At 44.3% G+C, this 26,108-nt stretch overlaps 1 protein-coding gene and 1 pseudogene across 1 annotated transcript; one reads left to right on the top strand and one right to left on the bottom strand.

Moving 5' to 3' along the window:
* LOC124119075 overlaps positions 1 to 26,108 on the bottom strand; it is a 61,184-nt pseudogene that overhangs the window by 22,036 nt on the left and 13,040 nt on the right.
* Positions 6,331 to 17,975, top strand: LOC125377584 (cell surface glycoprotein 1-like). The gene is made up of 2 exons (XM_048391555.1): positions 6,331 to 6,606; positions 16,020 to 17,975. Exons 1-2 carry the CDS (start codon positions 6,331 to 6,333, stop codon positions 17,973 to 17,975), a joined length of 2,232 nt encoding a protein of 743 aa, XP_048247512.1.

Below are 26,108 nucleotides of genomic sequence, written 5' to 3'. Positions count from 1 at the left end.
GTGAGTGAGTGAGTATGGTTTTACGCCGCTTTTAGCAATATTCCAGCGATATCACGGCGGGGGACACCAGAAATGGGCGTCACACATTGTACCCATGTCGGGAATCGAACCCGGGTCTTCGGCGTGACGAGCGAACGCTTTAACTACTAGGCTACCCGACCGTCCCGGAAACAACCCAGATTCAAGCTTGGGGTACAAATTTCAAATAGCTTGGGGAACACATTTCGTAGGAAGATTAATATTTTCAATACATTTTAACATTCCAACGTCCACGTCCTCAACGCTTGGGCATTTTCAACTCGGGTGCCTTCGCTAGGGCAGGGCATGCTTATCTTTCTCGCGAAATCCTGGTGGTTCATTCACATAATTTTCACAGCTATCTGGACCTTTACGCCTGTTTAAGTGGATAATCTGGCTCCGTTAGTATTTTGCATTGACAATTTATGTACATTTCAAATATACAGGTCAACCTCATCATGATATTGACCTCTTGACGATGTGACTGAAATACTGCCTATGTGACGTTAAATTTTAACTCACTCACTCACTCAGATTATTTGAAGAATGTAATAAAACAGGACACTGTTAAACGCTTCCTGTACTTTTCCTCAAATCTTGTTTCTTTAGGCAGTTTACTACTGAAGAATCACTCACACACTCTCAAGCATAATGAAATATGAATATCGTTTCTCCTATATACGACCGCCTTCGTGGTCTAGTGGTAGAGCGTCCTCCCGGAGAACGGAAGGTCCCGGGTTCGATCCCCGGTCGCGTCATACTAAAAGACGTTAAAGGATGGTACTTGTTGCTACCCTGTCTGGTGCTCGGCATTAAGGGGCTAAAACAAGGACTGGTCGGCTCGGAGTCAGTATACTGTGTCTGAGTGGGGTATTAATGTTAAACTGCGGCATGGTATCTAGCACTTTAAATCGGCATCAGTCCGGACTAGTACAAGCAGTCACACACACACACGTACATGCACGTCGCTATATAAGTGCAATAATCTTGGACGCGACGTTAAACCCCATTTCACCTCAACTCTTCTACATACGGTGCCTATCTAACATACAGTAAACTACGGTTATAACGAAATCGAAGGGACTACTAATTTTAGTTCGTTATAACCGTAATTCGTTATAAGCATATATACAGCATAACTACAGCAAATAGTCGGGACTAAAAAGTTAGTTCGTTATATCCGTCAGTTCGTTATAAACGTTTTCGTTGTAACCGTAGTTTATTGTATACCACACGACTGTTTATGTACACATAAGTCGCTGAAAGAAGTGGTTTCACTTGCTTATTATCCAGAGAGAGACACTTTGATAGGTATTTACCTATGATAGGTCCTTATCATTTTCAACTTGACGATCGTAATGGTAAATGGAATATAAATGTACAGTAAACTACGGTCATTACGAACTCAAAGGGACCACTTATTTTAGTTCGTTATAACCGTAGTTCGTTATAAGCATATATACAGCATATATACAACACATGGACAGGACTACAAAATCAGTTCGTTATATCGGTCAGTTCGTTATAAGCGTGTTCGTTATAACCGTAGTTTACTGTACAATGACCAGATCTCGAGATTTGTACACAACGTTAAGGTGACATCCAGTGATATAAGTCGTCCCTCTTGTCATACAGTCTTGTGGAGAGTGTTTTGTCACTCTGAATCTTTATGCATAGATCTACAATGTAGATATGAAACAGATGAGATGTTAGGTTTCATACCACTCGCCCCAGGCAACTTGTTGCACTAGGAAGCCGGGAGGATTGCGAAGCTCCGTGAATGTCATCCGATAGTTTATTTCTGATGCAACAGGACACCAGCAAGTAAGTATGCACCCCAAACAACCCAGGTCACCATGCCCCGACGATCTCAAAACAAATATCTATCGTGTGACGGGACACACACTATAAGATCTTTTGTTACTTTCTATGTACGTTGGAAAGCACAGCTAGACAGATAAGTTAAAATCTGTTTTGAAACCAACTGCATCGTGTTATTAATTAATTTCATAGAATAAGTTTATATGTGTATGCTGATGATAAATAGGTTGGGTGCGTGTACTTACTGTGATTGCGAAGATGATGTAGATATTCAGAGGCATCATTATCAGTGTGCCTTGCTGGGATGGCGAGGAGAAGGTACAGCTATCCGTATCAAGCAGCCCCAACCAGGCAACCTCAATACACAAATACCCAGTTTAACAATGACGTCGTTGAAAAGAGATTGTAGCCAGAAGGTAGGACTACTTGACCTTGTTGCATGAGAGGGTATGAGAAAATGTATAAAAGAGTGGGAAAACCCTATGAATTAGAACCGCATGCTTTGAAATCATTTGCTTTTGCATATCAAGCGTGAAACATACATGCAGATAAAAAAATCAAGTTTCATCTGTCTAGACAGCAATATTGATTCAAACACTATGTAGCTTACGTAAGACTTCCCTTCATGACCTGCGTTTGTAATGTGGTAGTCATACCAACTATCGTCGTATCTTGAAAACACAATTCCGCTGGTATGCACAGGAGGACGCGAGGTTACATATATCACATATCACACAATTATATCACAATGGTGTAAGACGCATCTGTCGAAAAAGGCAGCGGACACGGGTGGCTCAGTTTTCTATGGCGCCACAATCACATGTGCAGGGCACGCCAGAAACCTATGAATGTGGGTTCGAATCCCGATTCGCCCCGACTTGTTTCTATGTTTATCAGCACCATGCCCATCCTCGTGGGTTTCACCAAAGTGGTAAACGTCTAGTTATTTTTTCTATAACGCCTCCATCACATGAAAAGGGGCGGTCGGGCAGCCTAGTGGTTAAAGCGTTCGCTCGTCACGCCGCAGGCCTGGGTTCGATTCCCGACATGGGTGCAATGTATACTGAGTCAAATTAAAAACTTCACAGTTTTAAAAGTACAGTAAACTACGGTTATAACGAACTCAAGGGGACTCCTAATTTTAGTTCGTTATAACCGTAGTTCGTTATAAGCATATATACAGCATAACTACAGCAAATAGACAGCAAAAAAGTAAGTTCGTTATATCCGTCAGTTCGTTATAAGCGTGTTCGTTATAACCGTACTTTACTGTAATCCCATATATGATATACAGCGGACAAATGTATCAGAGAAGGTAATTTTTAATCATTAATGTCCAAAGAAGGATTTTAATTAACGGTGGTAACCATAATTTGTTCCAAGCACCAACGGTATTCGGTAATAACGTCAACAGTTTAAATCATAAGTCCCAACGCACACAACGCCTCCGCATGGACCATGTGATGCTTGTGAACACAAGATTGGGAAGACGACGCCATTGTTGCTGCAAAATGGTGTCAAGATCTTGCAAATTCTGTGGTTGGTTCTGGAGAGTGCGCAAAAATTTCTGCCAAGAGCATCCCAGACGTGTTCGATGGGATTGAGTTCGGGAGACCTTGACGGCCAGTCCATGACGTTGACTCCCGCATTCTGAAGGAAATTCCTTGTCAAAATTGCTGGGTGGGGTCTGGCATTGTCGTGTTAGAAGATCAAACCGGGTCCATGTGCTGCTATAAAAGGCAGAGGTTCTGGTGCCAGTACCTGGTCGCGGTAAGCAGTAGCGTTGAGGTTGCCACGGATGACAAGAAGCCTGGCATTGCCACAGAAAGCACCCCACACCATGACACTTCCGCCTCGGAACCTGTCAACATCCTGTACACAACACTGGGCGTAACGCTCATGACGGCGCCTCCACATCCTCGCCCTACCAACAGCAAATCGAAGATTAAATCGGGATTCTTCACTGAAGACGACTTGATTCCAATTCCTCTGAGTCCATCTTTAGTGTCGCTGTGCCCACAATTGACGTTGACGTCTGTGTAATTGAGTCAGAATCGGCCCGCAGTATGGCCGCCGTGCTTGAAGGTGAGCAGTTCTCAGACGGTTTCGAACAGTTTGCGCACTCAGTCTACCCCTTAACAGTTCATTTCTGGTTGATGTTGCCGTCAAAAATCGGTTACGGAGGTGACGTAAGACGATCTGACGATCCTCTGCATGTGACGTCACGCGTGGTCAACCTGGCCGAGGGCGATCAGCGGTGGTACCCGTTTGCTGTAGACGCGTCTGTAAATCATAAACAGTCCGTCGACTACAACCCATCGTCCTTGCGACTTCAGCTACGGACGTTCCCGTCTGCAACATGCCGATGGCACGTTCACGCTGCACATTTGAAAGGCGTGGCATGACAAATGGCCGTAAAGACTTTTGTTTTCTTGTGTTTTTCTTTTTTTGTTAATGACTGCTAACAAGTATGGCTTAAAACACGTGCGGTATTATGGCAACGTGACCAGTTGAACGTAAAAAAACACTTTTGCCACTATAGTGTTGTGCACATGATTTTAATCGATTCACCTGCTCAAAAACGGGGGTTATCTGAAGACAATACGTGGCCATTACTGTTTAAATACACAATAAGGGCCCACGATGATAACTGGTCAAAATGTTAAAATTTTAGGATTGTGAAGTTTTTAATTTGGTTCAGTATATTAAGCCGATTTCTGGTGTCCCCCGCCGTTATATTGCTTGACTTTTGCTAAAAGCGGCGTAAAACAATACTCACTCACTCACCTGAAACAAAACACGGAAACATACATGAATAGTACAGGTCAAAATAGGAAAATCCTTCGGACGTCATTCTTGTCACTGATACGTCGAAATGTCTTCAACAAGCTTGTCATACCACGTTTTGAAAGCTTTACTGAGGCCTTGAATGTTGTACGCTTGGTTAAACAACTTCTGAGCAAGAGTCGCATGACGCTCTTTGAAATCTTAGTAGAAAGAGCATGCTCTATTGTACCTCAAATGTTGTGAAATGTAGATCCCAAGGGACTTGAGCTTCACGAATATTGCTCATCATTAAGGGAAAGTTGACAATTGGAAAGTCGAAGTCGTTCCTCTTTTCATACAGTCATGTACATGTGGAGAGTGTTTTGTCACTCTGAATCTGTATGCATAGGTCGAAATATGAAACAGTCGAGGCGCTCTCACTTGCCGCCTTTATTTCGTTGTTTTACGCCGCACTCAGCAATATTCCAGCTATATGACGGCGGTCTGTAAATAATCGAGTCTGGACCAGACAGTCTAGTAATTGATATCATAAGCATCAATCCACGCAATTGGGATCGATAACCTGTGTGTGTGATCATGTACATGTCCATTGTAGTTATGTATATAGTAGTCAATTTGATTGAATCGGCGATAGTGTAGCGCGGCATCGACGATAATTATGACAACCTTACTTGTCCTCGATGTATTGATATCAGACAATGGATGACAGTTCGATAATCGATCTATGAATAGCCTTATCGTGGGAATGTACTGGAGTCATTTAGTCCCAGAAATACATGTATCGTTGTTAAAAATATATATCTACAAAATTAAAATTTAATCCCTATAACAATGCATAATTTCAAGGCTACCACTGAGGCAGTCTAGACATGCCAAATCTTTCTAGACTTGAGTCTTTTTTTTAAATGTACTGTCTTGTGTCTGTGAGACAGACTACAGTGTCAGTATCGCATGGAAAACTGCATAGTAGGGGGAATCACGATAGGGTCAGCCCGGGCCAGTGGCATCGGATATGTTACTGAGGGGTGTTAACAATGATGTAATAAAGGGGTTATTTTTCTTTCAAGTTTGCTGAATATAGAATTACCTCCACACACATCGCCTGTTTATATGATATATGTTGTTAAGCGTCACCCTGAGATCAAACAATTAGAATTGACGTATGTGGAAAGAAAGAGGTACTGAAGAAATTGGGTGAACACATGCAAAAATCGCAAAAAACACAACCACGCCTGGCGCTGAAACACGCCTGAAACACTTCACATGAAAAGGTTCAATTTTCATTTGCATGCCACACATTCTTTCAGTTAGTGAGTGAGTGCGTGAGTTGGGTTTAACGCAGCTTAATGTGGGAGGAAAGCCCGAAGTGATGCAGGTCTCAGACGTTTACCACTTCGGTGAAACCAACGAGCAGGGGTATGGTGCTGACAAACCTAGAAACATAATTGGAGCGAGCCGGGATTCGAACCCACAATCATAGGTTTCTGGCGTGCCAAAGGGACGCAACTCTGCACAGCGAATCGCGGCGCCTTAGACGACTGGGCCACCTTTGCCCCCTACAGCATGTGAACAGCGAAAACATGCCACGACGGACGGAAGCCCAACGCAGCAAGGCCATCAGCCGGCTGCAAACAGGAGAATCATCTTCAGCAGTTGTCCCTCGTGGCACCAAGCATCATTACAAGACTGGACATTATCAGCCACATGGGACAACACGTGACCTTCCCAGATCACTACCAGAGCACAGGACAGATTCATACGGTGACGTCACAAAACCACCACGGCCACCTCTACAACTACGGACGGACCAGCATCACCGGCTACGACGTCAATGATGTCCAAATCATAGAGTATGGCCACAACTGCGATGGAGAAACGTTTGGTTTAGTGACGAGTATGCTTCGCCGTGCAGATGGTACAGGCGTCGCGGGAAACGTTATGTACGAAACTGCATGGAGTAAGTGGACAGACTTGGTGCTGGTAATGTGATGATGTTGGCAGAAATATCCTACACTGGTATCAAATGGAACAACGCTTCACGCATGAGATTCTACGGTCACACGTCCTTCCCATTATGACAACGCTCGACAGCTTTTGTCAGGAATCACAACGTCCTGCCATGGCTCTCCAGGCGTCCACATCTAAACCCAATCGAACATATATGTACCACAGGACCACAAGAACCACAGAACGTCCGCCAGTTGGCACGAGCACTGCAGGTCGATTTTCACCTAAAAATGTGCCAATAGCCGTACTTAAACTTTCATCAGTCCCATTTAGACATATTTTTGTATCATCAGCATATTGTCCGTGTTTATGTTCCACATTATTCAGGCTGATACCTTTTATTGCTCTATTATCACGAATCATCATTCCCAAAGTTTCTGCAATGAGAAGGAATAGATATGGAGACAATGGGTCTGCTTGTCTACATCCCCTTTCGTTATAGAAGAATGAAGACAGGTGTCCATGTTGTATGATGCAAGATGAAGCATTATTTATAAGTATGTAATATCTATTTTCTCATATTAGGTCCTAAGCCAAACTTTTCCAGTGTCAACATGGTAAATTGTTTTGAAATGGTATCAAAAAGTCTATAAGAAATAGTAATCAAGGCGTATTTTGTAATTTTGTTTCAAACAAGATATAAAATAGTCGTATGATTTCGCTGATACATCTTCAAGGGATAAGGCCAGTTTGGTTTTCATGTATGAGAGTATTAAGTGTCGTTTTAATTCTTTTTGCTATAAATTTACTTAAAATTTTATACAATGAATTGAAGAGAGTAATTGGTCGAGTTATGAGAATGTGTTTGTCGTACGTGCCTTTGGGTATACAGGTAATGACGCCGCTGTTCATTGTTTGACTTAACGTGTTCTTTCTAAATGTTTCTGTAATATACATGTATAATCCAAGATCCTTCCAGATAAAAAATTAAAAAACTATACTGGGAATCCATCAATACCTGGGTTTTTGTTATTTGTCATACACTCCCCCCCCCCCCAAAAAAAAAAAAGAAAAAAAGAAAAAAAAGAAACGCGCAGGTAGATTTTTAGTAAATTAAAATTAATTTAGCACCTAATAAAGTCGATATATTTCATTAAATATCATAGATACAAATATGAAACTTTGGAGCTCGATAGTCACATGTTGTGGTTGTACAAATGCATTGAAAATTGTTCGTTGTCATGTCACATAAGGCCACAAGGTTGCACTGAACTCAGTATCTCGTGTGACCGCCCGGGCAGCAATCACGGCTCTGCATCTCCTCGGCACTGACTGGATAAGTGTTCATCATGTCTTCTAAATCATCAAACTGAGATTTACACAGGTTTGGTGTATTCAGTTTCTGTAATAAATTATCGGTTAAAAACTCCCCTTTTTCAGTTATAATACTGTTAATTAGTTTATTGATATAGTTCCTTTTTTCAAGATGCCAACAATATTTTGATTGTTTCTCTCCTACCTCGTACCACTGGATTCTGTTATTATTTGTATCACTCTTTATTCTTCTTCTTTCAGATTTTCAAAAATTACTTAATATTAAGACAAGTCTGACAGCTTTGATTCACTTATATTCTGAAAATTTTCCATAATTTCCTCTTCTATTTGCTTTATCTTTTCCTCTAACGTTTTACTTTCTTCATTTTGGGTATAAGTGGCAAAAATATTGATGTGCCTCTCACTTTCATCAAAAATGTTTCTGAAACAATAGTATCACTGATATTTAATTCTAAGTTTAGGCCTTCGGTTTTACTCGCTTCATCTTTGGAATATTTACTATTTGAATATTCCAGCTTTGTTTCTTCTAGTGTTTCCTTCACTATTTGGATATATTCATTGTTAAACAGTAAAGATGTATTCAACTTCCAGTAGCCACCACTTCTTTCTTTGCTAAGCGTATTCGAAAAAGTCAACGTATACGGAATTGCAGAGTGATCAGAGTGTATCCTGGTATATTTGAATAATCATTAGTATATTTGCAATGTCTTGTGAGACCAAAAGGAAGTCAAGTCTAGCTTGTTGTTTTGGGTTTTCTTCTACCATCTGTTTTTTTTTCATCTTGACTTTTTTTCTCTCTAAATATCAATTAGATCAAAGCTTTCTGCTTTTTCAAGTACAAACTTTCTTGCTTTGGGATTGTTGATATACTTATAATTTTCCAAATTGACATCTGGATTGAGTACCAAGTTAAGATATTCGCATATTATCAGTGATTCGTTTTCAAATCCGTCAATATTATTGAAAAAAGTATAGTAAAAAGCAGTTTTGGGCCATAAATATTACTAGTCAGAGTTAACCTTATGCCTTTTATTGTGATATTTGCCATTAATATCTTGTTTAAATGTATGGGTTTTTATTTCTAAAGTATTACAAAACAAAATGGTAACTCATCTTGCATTTATCTTGTAAGGCGCTATAATACTTTGTCCCCATTCATTTCTCCTTATTGTTTCGTCATCCTTAGAAATATGAATGTCTTGTTGACATATGATAGAAAATTACTTCTTTCGACAAAGGTTCATCACTTCTTTACGTTTTCTTTTATCTGCTAGGCGCATGTAATTTGCTGATACTATTCTGAATTTGTCACCCACATTCAGTGTTTTTCATAATAAGCACTAATATTGTTGTCAAGGTTGTTATCTATATCATACATTGATTCATCACCTACTGTGACCGCCTCCGTGGTCTAGTGGTAGAGCGTCCGCCCGGAGAGCGGAAGGTCCGGGGTGCAATCCCCTGTCGCGTCATACCAAAAGACGTTAAAAGATGGTACTTGGTACCTGTCTGGCGCTCGGCATTAAGGGGCTAAAACAAGGACAGGTAGGCTCGGAGTCAGTATACTGTGTCTGAGTGGGGTATTCATGTTAAACCGATGCATGGTATCTCAGTGGGCTAGCACTATAAATCGGCATCAGTCCGGACAAGTACAAGCAGCCACACACACACACACACGTGCATGCACGTCGCTATATAAGTGCAATAATCTTGGACGCGATGTTAAACCCCATTTCACCTCACCATCACCTACTGAATTGAAATTTTTTAATTTTTGTGGGAAAAAGAGATTGTACGAAAACATACAATTATAAAAACAAAGTAGATATGGAAGCGTTTCCACAAGCTACAACCACCATTGGTATCCTAAATCAAACAGTATTACCATGGCCAGAATTGGATGTGTTAATATAGCCATCAACTGACCTGTCCTCTAACTAGCCCAAGGAAGGGAGGTAACTCACGTGTGAACATGGTTGATGTGAGAGAATAACACGTCAACACAAGGACATGTTTCTAATGGCATCATAAATCATACGTAGTTCTCAGATTTTATCTTCAGTCGAACAATTCACGAAAACTATTTGACCATACACCAATACAGGTACTCACTTGTCGGCATTATGGCTCACGTAATCTATACTACCGGTACACGTCCTGGATAATTATAGCGCTACACGTCAAAATTAAATAACACTGATTCTACCTGACATACACCTATTTCAGTCGGTGTTGAGAGTCAACAGAGATACATAATCTCACGAACATGGACTTGTTAGTGTCATATGCGCTATGTTTATAAAGTGGTAATTCACGAAAACATTTAGTCACATGACACTCACGTGATTCTATAAATAGCAACTTCAGATCTAAGAGATAATACGAGTGTTACTGAACGTCATTCTATCATAGATTGATCAAAGTTACAACAGATGCAGACTTCACCGCACATCCCATTTGCTTTTTGAGTGAATTTTTTAATATATGTTTTCATGTCATCGAACATGCTCACCGACATGGCTGTCGCTTGATTCTCCGGTGTCGGGGTAGTGTCGCTATCAGTCGAAGATTTTGACTTTGTTGATGTTTGATCCACTGAACTAACTTGCTGAACGGCTTGCTGAGATTCAGTCTCACCTTTACCCCTGTGGCTTTGTCTTAGATTGGACATTTTAGTTAGGATTTTGATGGATTTTGTTCGGGAGGTTGTTATGGACGACCTGTCGCGATGAGCGCTACCTGTACTTTTCAAGTACAATGCACTTTATATATACAATGGTACACAATAGATTTGAAGGTGATAGGAAAATTATACAGTTAATTTGAATCTGAAGGGTATTATGTTTATTTGTTTCTTTGTACTGACAGGGTGGGGACAAGGGAGGTCCGTACTGACCGATGGGGACTAGGGAGGTCCGTACTGACTGCAGGGGACTTGGGAGGTCCGTACTGACCGATGGGGACTAGGGAGGTCCCTACTGACGGGAGGGGACTAGGGAGGTCCGTACTGACGGGAGGGGACTAGGGAGGTCCGTACTGACCGATGGGGACTAGGGAGGTCCGTACTGACGGGCGGGGACTAGGGAGGTCCGTACTGACCGATGGGGACTAGGGAGGTCCGTACTGACTGCAGGGGACTTGGGAGGTCCGTACTGATGGGGTGTGGGCTAGAGAGGTCCGTACTGACTGGTGGGTACTTGGGAGGTCTGTACTGACGGGAGTGGTTTTGGGAGGTCCGCACTGACGTATTGATACTTGAGAGGTCCGTACTGACAGGGTGGGGACTAGGGAGGTCCGTACTGACAGGGTGGGGACTAGGGAGGTCCGTACTGACAGGGTGGGGACTAGGGAGGTTCGTACTGACGGGTTGGGGACTAGGGAGGTCCGTACTGACAGGGTGGGGACTAGGGAGGTCCGTACTGACAGGGTGGGGACTAGGGAGGTTCGTACTGACGGGTTGGGGACTAGGGAGGTCCGTACTGACGGATGGGTACAAGGGAGGGTCGTACTGACGGGGTGAGGACTGGGGAGGTCCGTACTGACGGGTGGGTACCAGGGAGGTCCGTACTGACGGGTGGGTACTTGGAAGGTCCGTACTGACGTATTGATACTTGAGAGGTCTATTATTCTATAAATAATTAGAACTTGTTTGTTTCAGTTCAGTAACCATGGAACTGACATGATAAATCGACACGAACGTTACTGCTGCGGTCCTATGACAGTAAATTCAAATATTCCTTTTGCATATACTACACAAAAGGACAATTCTTTTCTTTCACATTGCTATACATGCAGTTAAACTATACCAATATCGGAAACATCGGATGGTCCTCAACATTTTTAGTAAAATGTCCTCAATTAAGTTTTGCAATTTCCGACTAGTCTTACCTTTTATCCACGATTTTCCGTCTACAACCTACAGCACCACAGAAACGGGGTGTGATATAAATCCCCATTCATTTCTCCTTATTGTTTCGTCCATCCTTAGAAATATGAATGTCTTGTTGACATATGATAGAAAATTACTTCTTTCGACAAAGGTTCATCACTTCTTTACGTTTTCTTTTATCTGCTAGGCGCATGTAATTTGCTGATACTATTCTGAATTTGTCACCCACATTCAGTGTTTTTTCAAAATAAGCACTAATATTGTTGTCAAGGTTGTTATCTATATCATACATTGATTCATCACCTACTGTGACCGCCTCCGTGGTCTAGTGGTAGAGCGTCCGCCCGGAGTGCGGAAGGTCCGGGGTGCGATCCCCTGTCGCGTCATACCAAAAGACGTTAAAAGATGGTACTTGGTACCTGTCTGGCGCTCGGCATTAAGGGGCTAAAACAAGGACTGGTCGGCTCGGAGTCAGTATACTGTGTCTGAGTGGGGTATTCATGTTAAACCGATGCATGGTATCTCAGTGGGCTAGCACTATAAATCGGCATCAGTCCGGACTAGTACAAGCAGCCACACACACACACACACACGTGCATGCACGTCGCTATATAAGTGCAATAATCTTGGACGCGATGTTTAACCCCATTTCACCTCACCATCACTTCTGAATTGAATATTTTTAATGTTTGTGGGAAAAAGAGATTGTATGAAAACATACAATAATAAAAACAAAGTAGATATGGAAGCGTTTCCACAAGCTACAACCACCATTGGTATCCTAAATCAAACAGTATTACCATGGCCAGAATTGGATGTGTTAATATAGCCATCAACTGACCTGTCCTCTAACTAGCCCAAGGAAGGGAGGTAACTCACGTGTGAACATGGTTGATGTGAGAGAATAACACGTCAACACAAGGACATGTTTCTAATGGCATCATAAATCATACGTAGTTCTCAGATTTTATCTTCAGTCGAACAATTCACGAAAACTATTTGACCATACACCAATACAGGTACTCACTTGTCGGCATTATGGCTCACTGTTCCTTGCGGAGTGTACAAATCACGTAATCTATACTACCGGTACACGTCATGGATAATTATAGCGCTACACGTCAAAATTAAATAACACTGATTCTACCTGACATACCTACATTTGTATTTCAGTCGGTGTTGAGAGTCAACAGAGATACATAATCTCACGAACATTGGCTTGTTAGTTTCATGTGCGCTTTGTTTATAAAGTGGTAATTTACGAAAACATTTAGTCACATGACACTCACGTGATTCTATAAATAGCAACTTCAGATCTAAGAAATAATACGAGTGTCGCTGAACGTCATACTATCATAGATTGATCAAAGTTACAACAGATGCAGACTTCACCGCACATCCCATTTGCTTTTTGAGTGATTTTTTTAATATATGTTTTCATGTCATCGAACATGCTCACCGACATGGCTGTCGCTTGATTCTCCGGTGTCGGGGTAGTGTCGCTATCAGTCGAAGATTTTGACTTTGTTGATGTTTGATCCACTGAACTAACTTGCTGTACGGCTTGCTGAGATTCAGTCTCACCTTTACCCCTGTGGCTTTGTCTTAGATTGGACATTTTAGTTAGGATTTTGATGGATTTTGTTCGGGAGGTTGTTATGGACGACCTGTCGCGATGAGCGCTACCTGTACTTTTCAAGTACAATGCACTTTATATATACAATGGTACACAATAGATTTGAAGGTGATAGGAAAATTATACAGTTAATTTGAATCTGAAGGGTATTATGTTTATTTGTTTCTTTGTACTGACAGGGTGGGGACAAGGGAGGTCCGTACTGACCGATGGGGACTAGGGAGGTCCGTACTGACTGCAGGGGACTTGGGAGGTCCGTACTGACCGATGGGGACTAGGGAGGTCCCTACTGACGGGAGGGGACTAGGGAGGTCCGTACTGACGGGAGGGGACTAGGGAGGTCCGTACTGACCGATGGGGACTAGGGAGGTCCGTACTGACGGGTGGGGACTAGGGAGGTCCGTACTGACCGATGGGGACTAGGGAGGTCCGTACTGACTGCAGGGGACTTGGGAGGTCCGTACTGTCGGGAGGTGACTAGGGAGGTCCGTACTGTCGGGAGGTGACTTGGGAGGTCCGTACTGACCGATGGGGACTAGGGAGGTCCGTACTGACAGGGTGGGGACTAGGGAGGTCCGTACTGACGGGAGGGGACTTGGTAGGTCCGTACTGACGAGAGGGGTCTATTGCGATGCATAATGACAGATGGGGACTAGGGAGGTCCGTACTGACCGATGGGGACTAGGGAGGTCCGTACTGACGGGAGGGGACTTGGGAGGTCCGTACTGACCGATGGGGACTAGGGAGGTCCGTACTGACCGATGGGGACTAGGGAGGTCCGTACTGACTGCAGGGGACTAGGGAGGTCCGTACTGACCGATGGGGACTAGGAGGTCCCTACTGACGGGAGGGGACTAGGGAGGTCCGTACTGACGGGAGGGGTCTATTGAGGTGCATAATGACCGATGGGGACTAGGGAGGTCCGTACTGACTGCAGGGGACTAGGGAGGTCCGTACTGACCGATGGGGACGAGGGAGGTCCCTACTGACGGGAGGGGACTTGGGAGGTCCGTACTGTCGGGAGGTGACTTGGGAGGTCCGTACTGACCGATGGGGACTAGGGAGGTCCCTACTGACTGCAGGGGACTAGGGAGGTCCGTACTGACCGATGGGGACGAGGGAGGTCCCTACTGACGGGAGGGGACTTGGGAGGTCCGTACTGTCGGGAGGTGACTTGGGAGGTCCGTACTGACCGATGGGGACTAGGGAGGTCCCTACTGACTGCAGGGGACTAGGGAGGTCCGTACTGACCGATGGGGACTAGGGAGGTCCCTACTGACGCGAGGGGACTAGGGAGGTCCATACTGACGGGAGGGGTCTATTGAGGTGCATAATGACAGATGGGGACTAGGAATGTCCGTACTGACCGATGGGGACTAGGGAGGTCCCTACTGACTGCAGGGGACTAGGGAGGTCCGTACTGACCGATGGGGACTAGGGAGGTTCCTACTGACGGGAGGGGACTAGGGAGGTCCCTACTGACGGGAGGGGACTAGGGAGGTCCGTACTGACGGAGGGGTCTATTGAGGTGCATAATGACAGATGGGGACTAGGAAGGTCCGTACTGACCGATGGGGACTAGGGAGGTCCGTACTGACCGATTGGGACTAGGGAGTTCCGTACTGACGGGAGGGGACTAGGGAGGTCCGTACTGACGGGAGGGGACTAGGGAGGTCCGTACTGACGGGAGGGGACTTGGGAAAAGAGAACTTATGGGTGCTGGGATAAAATTGTTCTATGGCGTCATAAAAACGTTTGACGTCAACTTTCTTCAGTAAAGATAGATATGTGTGATGTCATGTATCTCTGTAATAAATACGAATTGAAGCTTGTGAACTATTTTTGGTGTTCCGATCCGAAGATGCTGTAGTTTGAAAATATAATGATAAGTCAAAATGTGATTTTTCACTCATTAGGTTCCTTATCTCCTGGTTGGTCAACATCAGTAACCCTCATGGGATGTTTTATGTTCTACTTATCTCATCGGACATAACAATCATCTCCTCATCTCATAGTTCGCATTTCCCATTTTGATAATGCCCTTAAATAATCACCCATGATGAGGAGACGGCTTTGAGATGTCCGCGCAGCGTCTAATCCTACTTTACAAGTCTTTTGGTCACTGAATGAGTGGCTATAGCAACTACACATATCCCTTAGGACCAGGAATGTCTTTTTAAAACAAAGAAGCATCTCTACTGGTTAAATGTGAAAGGTGGATTATTAGCAGGTATTGGTACAGTGTCCGGGGGGGGGGGGGGGGCATTTATATCACACCCCGTTTCTGTGGTGCTGTAGGTTGTAGACGGAAAATCGTGGATAAAAGGTAAGACTAGTCGGAAATTGCAAAACTTAATTGAGGACATTTTACTAAAAATGTTGAGGACCATCCGATGTTTCCGATATTGGTATAGTTTAACTGCATGTATAGCAATGTGAAAGAAAAGAATTGTCCTTTTGTGTAGTATATGCAAAAGGAATATTTGAATTTACTATCATAGGACCGCAGCAGTAACGTTCGTGTCGATTTATCATGTCAGTTCCATGGTTACTGAACTGAAACAAACAAGTTCTAATTATTTATAGAATAATAGACCTCTCAAGTATCAATACGTCAGTACGGACCTTCCAAGTACCCACCCGTCAGTACGGACCTCCCTGGTACCCACCCGTCAGTACGGACCTCCCCAGTCCTCACCCCGTCAGTACGACCCTCCCTTGTACCCATCCGTCAGTACGGACCTCCCTAGTCCCCAACCCGTCAGTACGAACCTCCCTAGTCCCCACCCTGTCAGTACGGACCTCCCTAGTCCCCACCCTGTCAGTACGGACCTCCCTAGTCCCCAACCCGTCAGTACGAACCTCCCTAGTCCCCACCCTGTCAGTACGGACCTCCCTAGTCCCCACCCTGTCAGTACGGACCTCCCTAGTCCCCACCCTGTCAGTACGGACCTCTCAAGTATCAATACGTCAGTGCGGACCTCCCAAAACCACTCCCGTCAGTACAGACCTCCCAAGTATCCACCAGTCAGTACGGACCTCTCTAGCCCACACCCCATCAGTACGGACCTCCCTAGTCCCCTCGCGTCAGTACGGATCTCCCAAGTACCCACCCGTCAGTACGGACCTCCCCAGTCCTCACCCCGTCAGTACGACCCTCCCTTGTACCCATCCGTCAGTACGGACCTCCCTAGTCCCCAACCCGTCAGTACGAACCTCCCTAGTCCCCACCCTGTCAGTACGGACCTCCCTAGTCCCCACCCTGTCAGTACGGACCTCCCTAGTCCCCACCCTGTCAGTACGGACCTCCCTAGTCCCCAACCCGTCAGTACGAACCTCCCTAGTCCCCACCCTGTCAGTACGGACCTCCCTAGTCCCCAACCCGTCAGTACGGACCTCCCTAGTCCCCACCCTGTCAGTACGGACCTCCCTAGTCCCCAACCCGTCAGTACGAACCTCCCTAGTCCCCACCCTGTCAGTACGGACCTCCCTAGTCCCCACCCTGTCAGTACGGACCTCCCTAGTCCCCACCCTGTCAGTACGGACCTCCCTAGTCCCCACCCTGTCAGTACGGACCTCTCAAGTATCAATACGTCAGTGCGGACCTCCCAAAACCACTCCCGTCAGTACAGACCTCCCAAGTACCCACCAGTCAGTACGGACCTCTCTAGCCCACACCCCATCAGTACGGACCTCCCTAGTCCCCTCCCGTCAGTACGGATCTCCCAAGTACCCACCCGTCAGTACGGACCTCCCCAGTCCTCACCCCGTCAGTACGACCCTCCCTTGTACTCATCCGTCAGTACGGACCTCCCTAGTCCCCAACCCGTCAGTACGGACCTCCCTAGTCCCCACCCTGTCAGTACGGACCTCTCAAGTATCAATACGTCAGTGCGGACCTCCCAAAACCACTCCCGTCAGTACAGACCTCCCAAGTACCCACCAGTCAGTACGGACCTCTCTAGCCCACACCCCATCAGTACGGACCTCCCTAGTCCCCTCCCGTCAGTACGGATCTCCCAAGTACCCACCCGTCAGTACGGACCTCCCCAGTCCTCACCCCGTCAGTACGACCCTCCCTTGTACCCATCCGTCAGTACGGACCTCCCCAGTCCTCACCCCGTCAGTACGACCCTCCCTTGTACCCATCCGTCAGTACGGACCTCCCTAGTCCCCAACCCGTCAGTACGGACCTCCCTAGTACTCATCCGTCAGTACGGACCTCCCCAGTCCTCACCCCGTCAGTACGACCCTCCCTTGTACCCATCCGTCAGTACGGACCTCCCTAGTCCCCAACCCGTCAGTACGAACCTCCCTAGTCAGTACGGACCTCTCAAGTATCAATACGTCAGTGCGGACCTCCCAAAACCACTCCCGTCAGTACAGACCTCCCTAGTCCCCTCGCGTCAGTACGGACCTCCCAAGTACCCACCCGTCAGTACGGACCTCTCTAGCCCACACCCCATCAGTACGGACCTCCTTTGTCCCTTCCCGTCAGTACGGACCTCCCTTGTACCCATCCGTCAGTACGGACCTCCCTAGTCCCCAACCCGTCAGTACGGACCTCTCTAGCCCACACCCCATCAGTACGGACCTCCTTTGTCCCTTCCCGTCAGTACAGACCTCCCTTGTACCCATCCGTCAGAACGGATCTCCCTAGTCCCCAACCCGTCAGTACGGACCTCCCTAGTCCCCAACCCGTCAGTACGGACCTCTCTAGCCCACACCCCATCAGTACGGACCTCCTTTGTCCCTTCCCGTCAGTACGGATCTCCCTAGTCCCCAAACCGTCAGTACGGACCTTCCTAGTCCCCATCGGTCAGTACGGACCTTCCTAGTCCCCTCCCTGTCAGTACGGAACTCTCTAGTCCCCTCCCGTCAGTACGGACCTCCCTAGTCCCCTCCCGTCAGTACGGACCTCTCTAGCCCACACCCCATCAGTACGGACTTCCCTAGTCCCCTCCCGTCAGTACGGACCTCCCTAGTCCCCTCCCGTCAGTACGGACCTCCCTAGTCCCCTGCAGTCAGTACGGACCTCTCTAGCCCACACCCGATCAGTACGGACCTCCCTAGTCCCCTCCCGTCAGTACGGACCTCCCAAGTACCCACCCGTCAGTACGGACCTCTCTAGCCCACACCCGATCAGTACGGACCTCCCTAGTCCCCTCCCGTCAGTACGGACCTCCCAAGTACCCACCCGTCAGTACGGACCTCTCTAGCCCACACCCCATAAGTACGGACCTCTGTAGTCAGTACGGACCTCCCTAGTACCTACCCGTCAGTACGGAACTCTCTAGTCCCCTCCCGTCAGTACGGACCTCCCTAGTCCCCTCCCGTCAGTACGGACCTCTCTAGCCCACACCCCATCAGTACGGACCTCTCTAGTCCCCTCCCGTCAGTACGGACCTCCCAAGTACCCACCAGTCAGTACGGACCTCCCTAGTCCCCTCCCGTCAGTACGGACCTCTCTAGCCCACACCCCATCAGTACGGACCTCTCTAGCCCACACCCCATCAGTACGGACCTCTCTAGCCCCCTCCCGTCAGTAAATATTAGCAACTTTTAGAGTGGAAATAAAAACATGAAAACATTTCAGACAGTTTGTTTGGTATTGCCTCACATATATTAACACTTAGGATGTTTTTATATTTACTTCAAAAACATTATTTTTTAACAGAAACTGTTTTCTTAAATACTTCAAACATCAACGTATTTAAATATCCTGCAAGCGAATGAATGGTGTAAATAACAGTTATAATATATCAGTCAATTTATAACTACTGTTACTAGTTAACCAATATATTGCATCCAAGTGCGGACACACAAACATTAGTTTGAAAAGTTGAATTAACCTGCAGATTATTAGCTAACATTCTACTGTTTCGTTTAAACAAATTCAGTTCCAAGAATGTTCTTACATGTTCATCACTGGCTTCCACTGAAGACAACACACGTTGTATATTGGTTTGTTTGTTTGTTTGTTTGTTTGTTGTTTAACGCCGCACCCAGCAATATACCAGCTATATGACGGCGGTCTGTAAATAATCGAGTCTGGACCAGACAATCCAGTGATTGTCAACATGAGCATCCATCCACACAATTAGGGTCGATGACATGCATCAACCAAGTTAGCGAGCCTGACCACCCGATCCCGTTAGTCGCCTCTTACGACAAGCATAGTCGCCTTTAACAGCAAGCATGGGTTGCTAAAGACCTATTCTAACCCGGATCTTCACGGGCGATTGTATCTTGAGATTAGCGGAGTAGAATCTTTGTTCTTTATGGCGACTATTTGACATTTGTAAAATACAGTAAACTACGGTTATAACGAACTCAAAGGGACTACTAATTTTAGTTCGTTATAAACGTAATTCGTTATAAGCATATCTACAGTATAACTACAGAAAATAGTCGGGACTAAAAAGTTAGTTCGTTATATCCGTTAGTTCGTTATAAGCGTGTTCGTTATAACCGTTGTTCACTGTACTGGTATAGCAGGACATGCTGGTGTCATCACTGATTTTCGGCGATCCATTTATATTTTACTGTTTTGCCCTTAAAGTTAAAAAAGAATAATTATGTGTCTGCGGATAATAGAGACTGTTGATTGTCTGGTGTTGACGTTTTATATTTAAAAATATTTCCTTCTATTCATTAGGCCTCTGTGGCCGAGTTAGGAACCAGCGAAGAAACTGAATAATAATTTGTGAAATGCAAGTGAGGTTTGTATAAATATGTTACTGTAATGTTTTAAAGGCCTACGTGTAGTGTCAGCTGAGGAACTGTTTGTGACTGTTTTTGTTTCTGGTGATATAGCTTGAAAAGTAGCGACTCGGAGCAAAAAAAACCCATACAAACAGCTTCCAACTCACCCCTCCGAAATGTATGTAACCTCCTAAATAGTGAATGCATTACGTGAAAACCTTTAGAAGACAAAGGATAAGCTTTCATAAATAGTTGCTACAAATGTACCTTTACTCTAAAAGACACGTAAAGGATTAGATAAAACCACATAAGACCAGCCATTTATTATGGTTAAACTAGAACCCGGCCAATGAAGGATGAATGATCCTAGTGCGTATTGTGTTCCACGTGTAAGGTTGTGTCTGAACAGACTGATAGTTTAGTTTAAACCTATTTTATTGACGAAACGTATTAGGATTGGAGTAAAGTTGGACTTACGAGATTTTCTCCTTATTGTTTTTTTGTTTGTTGTTTGACTCCGCACGTGTGTGGCGAAGACAAGCGAGTTCACCTGTATTTGTCAACCAGGTTTCATGGGGCCTGAGGGGGCACGGGTGGCCCAGTCGTCTAAGGCGCCGCGATTCGCTGTGCAGAGTTGCGTCCCTTGGGCACGCCAGAAACCTATGATTGTTGGTTCGAATCCCGGTTCGCCCCGATTATGTACCTAGGTTTGTCAGCACCATACCCGTGCTCGTGGGTTTCACCGAAGTGGTAAACGTCTGAGACCTGCATCACTTCGGGCTTTCCTCCCACATTAAGCTGACACGCCGTGATATAACTGGAATAATGTTAAAAGCGGCGTTAAACCTAACTCACTCACTCACTCAACGGGCCTGAATGTGAAACAGGTAACGTTATTTCGATTGTTTGTTTGTTTGTTTGTTTGTTGTATAACGCCGCACTCAACAATATTCCAGCTATATGACGGTGGTCTGTAAATAATCGATTCTGGACAAGACATTCAAGTGATCGATATCATGAGCATCGACCCACGCAATTGAGATACGATGACATACATCAACCAAGTCAGCGAGCCTGACCACATTGACATCAATAGAATTAACAAATGTTTGGCTTCATAATTTTACCATCTAATATAAGTAAATATGTACAGTGTTCAGTAAGCTAATATTCAGATGTAAAATAAGGGAACACTAAAACATAAAGAGAAATAAGTTTTACGGTCAGTACATTTGAAATAGCGCGCATGCAAGTTCAACTCATGTCAGAATCAGAGCCTAGATGTGTTTGTGTACATTGTTACCATTGTTACCATTGTTACCATTGTTACTATTGTTACCAACGCCTATTTGGTAGACAAGGCTGCGAACCCATGATGGCATATTATTTTACTGCGTCGAAAACAAAGTTTCCCCTCATTCACTACCATCAGTATATTTAGCGACCGCCTCCGTGGTCTAGTGGTAGAGCGTCCGCCCGGAGAGCGGAAGGTCCGGGGTTCGATCCCCGACCGCGTCATACCAAAAGACGTTAAAAGATGGTACTTGTTGTTACCCTGTCTGGCGCTCGGCATTAAGGGGCTAAAACAAGGACTGGTCGGCTCGGAGTTAGTATACTGTGTCTGAGTGGGGTATTCATGTTAAACTGCGGCATGGTATTTCAGTGAGCTAGCACTATAAATCGGCATCAGTCCGGACTAGTACAAGCAGCCACACAAACACACACACGTACACGCACGTCGCTATACAAGTGCAATAATCTTGAACTTGGACGCGACGTTAAACCTCATTTCACCTCACCACCTCACCTCAGTATATTTAGCACTTTGATAGCCCCAGCAGTGGTTATTAAGCTAAGGGCGTGACTATCTAAAAACTACTAAATGACTAAATGTATACACAATCTGTTGAAGAATGAAACAGTCTGTTCAGGATGACAGGACGCGATCACAATATCACGATGTAAGTTCACATTTCCGTTTACGATTACTCCGTATCCGTTACTTGATTGACTGCACATACTGTTCTCCACATACACGCTGTAGTGTATTAAACCCCTCTATTACCTCCCTTTCACTGCCTCTGCGTCTTGATAAATCACAAGAATCTGAATTTCGACAGTAAATTGAGGTGTAATCGCCCTGTTTTCCTTTTGTATATTTTACCTTTACTGCACGGCACAAATTCAAGATCTGTTTGTGATTGCTTTTTTAATGAATGGGAAATACAGACATCGTTATTGTATTATTAATATTATTGTGCTATTAAATCCTATGATAAAGAGTAAAACACGTTGTGTTCATGAAGCGCCTCTTGTATTAGAGAAAGTTCAGTTAATAATTCTAGCGTGTAGTTTAGATAATTCGCTACAATAATTAGATGGAGACATTATATATGGCTGCACTTTATTCGTGACCGCACTCTGCGATTTGTGTGGATTTTAGTGTCGTGTTGATGCCTCGTACAAAATGTTTGTTTGTTTGTTATATATAGACGCACAAACGCGATTAAAGTTAAATGTATTGAAATATAAAATTAAAAAATGTTTGGACTTCAAGTACTTAAATATACATATAGCCCTCTATGGTTATTATGCATCCCTGGTTATAATGCCCCCCTGATTATATTGCCACCCTGGTTATACTGTCACCCTAGTTATAATGCCACACTGGTTATAATGTCAACCTAGTTATAATGCCACCCTGGTTATAATGTCAACCTTGTTATAATGCCACCCTGGTTATACTGTCAAACTGGTTATACTGCATCCCTGGTTATAATGCAAACCCTGGTTATAACGCCACCATGGTTATAATGCCACCCTGGTTATAATGTCAACCTAGTTATAATGCCACCCTGGTTATAATGTCAACCTAGTTATAATACCACCCTCGTTATACTGTCACACTGGTTATACTGCATCCCTGGTTATAACGCCACCCTGGTTATACCGCCACCCTGGTTATACCGCCACCCTGGTTATAATACCACCCTGGTTATAATGCCACCTGGTCATAATGCCACCCTGGTTATACTGCATCCCTGGTTATAATGCCACCCTGGTTATACTGCCACCATGGTTAAAATGCCACCCTAGTTATAATGCCACGCTGGTTATAATCCCACCCTGGTTATAATGCCACCCTGGTCATAATTCTTCTAAGCTTCGATATAATGGATGTAATTTGGTTCTTATTAAATCTTGTTTTATATCTTGTCAGTAAGGTCCATGCAGTCCATATGAGTAACATGTGCAAGTCAATGTCCTAGTATTTCAATTGTAGAGATATTCTGGTTCAGGGTTCGAATCCTGGATTCCTACCTCGTTTTGTTGATCAAAACAAGGCCTTTCTCGTGACAGCAGTCAGTAGACACGTATGTCTTTCACTCACATTACACCATTAGTCATTAGACAAACAACACATCGCTCATTCACTCAACATTTGCAGGATCATTTCATACTTTCAGCTTCATTTCACCCTTGGGTTTCTGCCATCTTTACAGACGCCACCGACGCCGATGTCGTCAACGCTGACGACGCTGACGCCAACGGACGCCATACAATCATGCCCTGACACAATTAAATTTAGACCTCAGACCTTGTTCGAATTGAGTCTCTTCAGTTCCAGTTTGACTGAAAAACCTTTGAATGAACGTCAATGACACTGTATGTGGGCAATGTGTAACTTTATTAGGATGGCGTGTTTGTCCCAATTCCCAAACTATGTTATTATCGACAATCATTTTAACAACATAGGTCCTATGAGAGATTAATTTAAATTACTTTTTATATCAGCGACCCCAATACAGATCTTTTCAATTTTCTACCAATTGCACCTTGTATTATTCTCATGATTTGCCTACAACCTACAGCGACATAGAGACTGCTGGCGTTAGATGGGGATTATCCCCGAGGACTGTGCTAATACCTGCTAATATTTCCATCTTTCACATTTAACTGGTAGAGATGCATCTTTGGTTTAAGAAGGCATCTCTGGTCCTGAGGGACAAACTGACCTTTGCTGTGACCGCTCATTGAGTGACCACAAGACTTGTAAAGTAGGATTACACGCCGCGTGGACATCTTAAAGCCGTCTCTTTATCATGGGCGATTTTTAAGGGCATTATCAATATGGGAAATGTGAACTTTCAGATGAGGAGACAATTGCAGCGTCCGATGGGATCGGTAAAAAATTGTCCCCTGGTGACGGTTATTAAAATGTTTTAAAATTCGTCATTTGGTTTAATGGAGTAGCTGTGTGATGCTTGTAGACAGATGAAGGATCAGGGACGGGGTTTCAGGTTCATCATCAGGCCCATATTGTCACCACTCTGGGAGAACAGATGCAGATTAAAACACTTTTCACTGTGACGGCTCAGCAAGGCAAGGAATGAACGTGAGAATATAACCAGGTTAGATTGAGGTCAATTCACAAAGGACATTTTGCGACAGTAAAATTAGTTCAAGCGAATGTATCATAAATATCATAAAATCTCTTTGTCTCTCATTAACATGTAACAGTATGAGTGAGTGAGTGAGTGAGATAGTTTAACGCCGTTTTTAACAGTATTCCAGTTATATCACGGCGTGTCAGCTTAATGTGGGAGGAAAGCCCGAAGTGATGCAGGTCTCAGACGTTTATAATTACCACTTCGGTGAAACCCACGAGCACGGGTATGGTGCTGACAAACCTAGAAACATAATCGGGGCGAACCGGGATTCGAACCCACAATCATAGGTTTCTGGCGTGTTCAAGGGACGCAACTCTGCACAGCGAATCGCGGCGCCTTAGACGACTGGGCCACCCGTGCCCCCCGTAACAGTATGAGGAATGGGGTAGTAGTGGTGGTTCTCTGAAATGCGGAGACGAACCATTGCTTTTTTTACAACAAACTTTCCCCAGGACATACACAGAGCAAATATTGTGTGTGTGTTAAACCTGGGGAAGAACATCTGTTTTCAAGTATTTTCGAAAAGAAATATATATATATTCCAATAGTCCCAACACAAATGCGCACAGTCGGTATAATATACTTAATGAGAACTAAATACACATACATGTTCAACACCTTTCTTTTACCAATGATAGAAGTGACGATATTTACAACCGAATGAGAACATAGTCGGACAATCCTATGATCGTGGCTTTGAATAGTAGTTTCGCCCTGAATGCGACATTGGTTCGTCACCGACATCTATACTGATCGTAGGTTTGTCCAAAGTGATCTTAAATCTAAATACCTTCGGTATTCTTTGACAAGAGTTGACAAGATAGAACTGTTGAAAGCGACGTTAAACCCATCTCACTCATTCATGGCAGACACATATCGTCATGACATCCTAAGAGCTTCTAAACAAATCTTCAAAGCTCCAAATGCAGTCATCATCATGATCATGGTCTAACGTAGGTTCGATACCTCTGGTGGACCAATCAGGATTCATGATTCTAAAATTGTTTTGGAAAAATACTCGATTCATGTTGGTCTGTCAGAGGTATAAAACAATCAACCATCGCCTCTGAATGAAGCAGCTGATTTGACAGCATGACTGGGGAAGCAAATATTTATACAAAAGTATTTCTTTCTCAGTCATTATAATTTTGAAATAACAATATGTACACTTAAAGGTTATATGTGAGGCCATACTACGTATTTGGGACCAAACGCAAAGCTGAAGGAAACCTAGCTCCGCATTGAAAACAGAGTACATTTGTCTCTATTCTGCAATGACTAAACAAAACGCGTACGGATGAAATTATGTGATTTCCAAATAGAAACGCAAAGGCTAACCCAGAAATCGGCTGGAAGAGAAATAAATTGTGATCTCAGTAAGAACCACCTAAAGTCAATGAATATCATTAAATAATAATTAAACACAGAGTTTCAGATTATATAAAAATAGTGAGTGAGTTGGGTTTAACGCCGCTTTTAACAGTATTCAAGACAGTTAGTTATATCACGGCGTGTCAGT

Source organism: Haliotis rufescens, unplaced genomic scaffold (genome assembly GCF_023055435.1).
Source record: "Haliotis rufescens isolate VD_foot unplaced genomic scaffold, xgHalRufe1.0.p SCAF_10, whole genome shotgun sequence".
Lineage (NCBI taxonomy): Eukaryota > Metazoa > Mollusca > Gastropoda > Lepetellida > Haliotidae > Haliotis > Haliotis rufescens.
This window is presented reverse-complemented; position numbering and strand designations above follow the sequence as displayed.

What these genes read in the sequence shown, in the direction of transcription:
- LOC125377584 (XM_048391555.1), top strand. Translation starts at nt 6,331, where the DNA reads ATGGGACAACACGTGACCTTCCCAGATCACTACCAGAGCACAGGACAG. An exon ending in AGTGGACAGACTTGGTGCTG is followed by an intron (nt 6,607 to 16,019) that starts GTAATGTGATGA and finishes AATTATTTATAG; the next exon opens with AATAATAGACCTCTCAAGTA.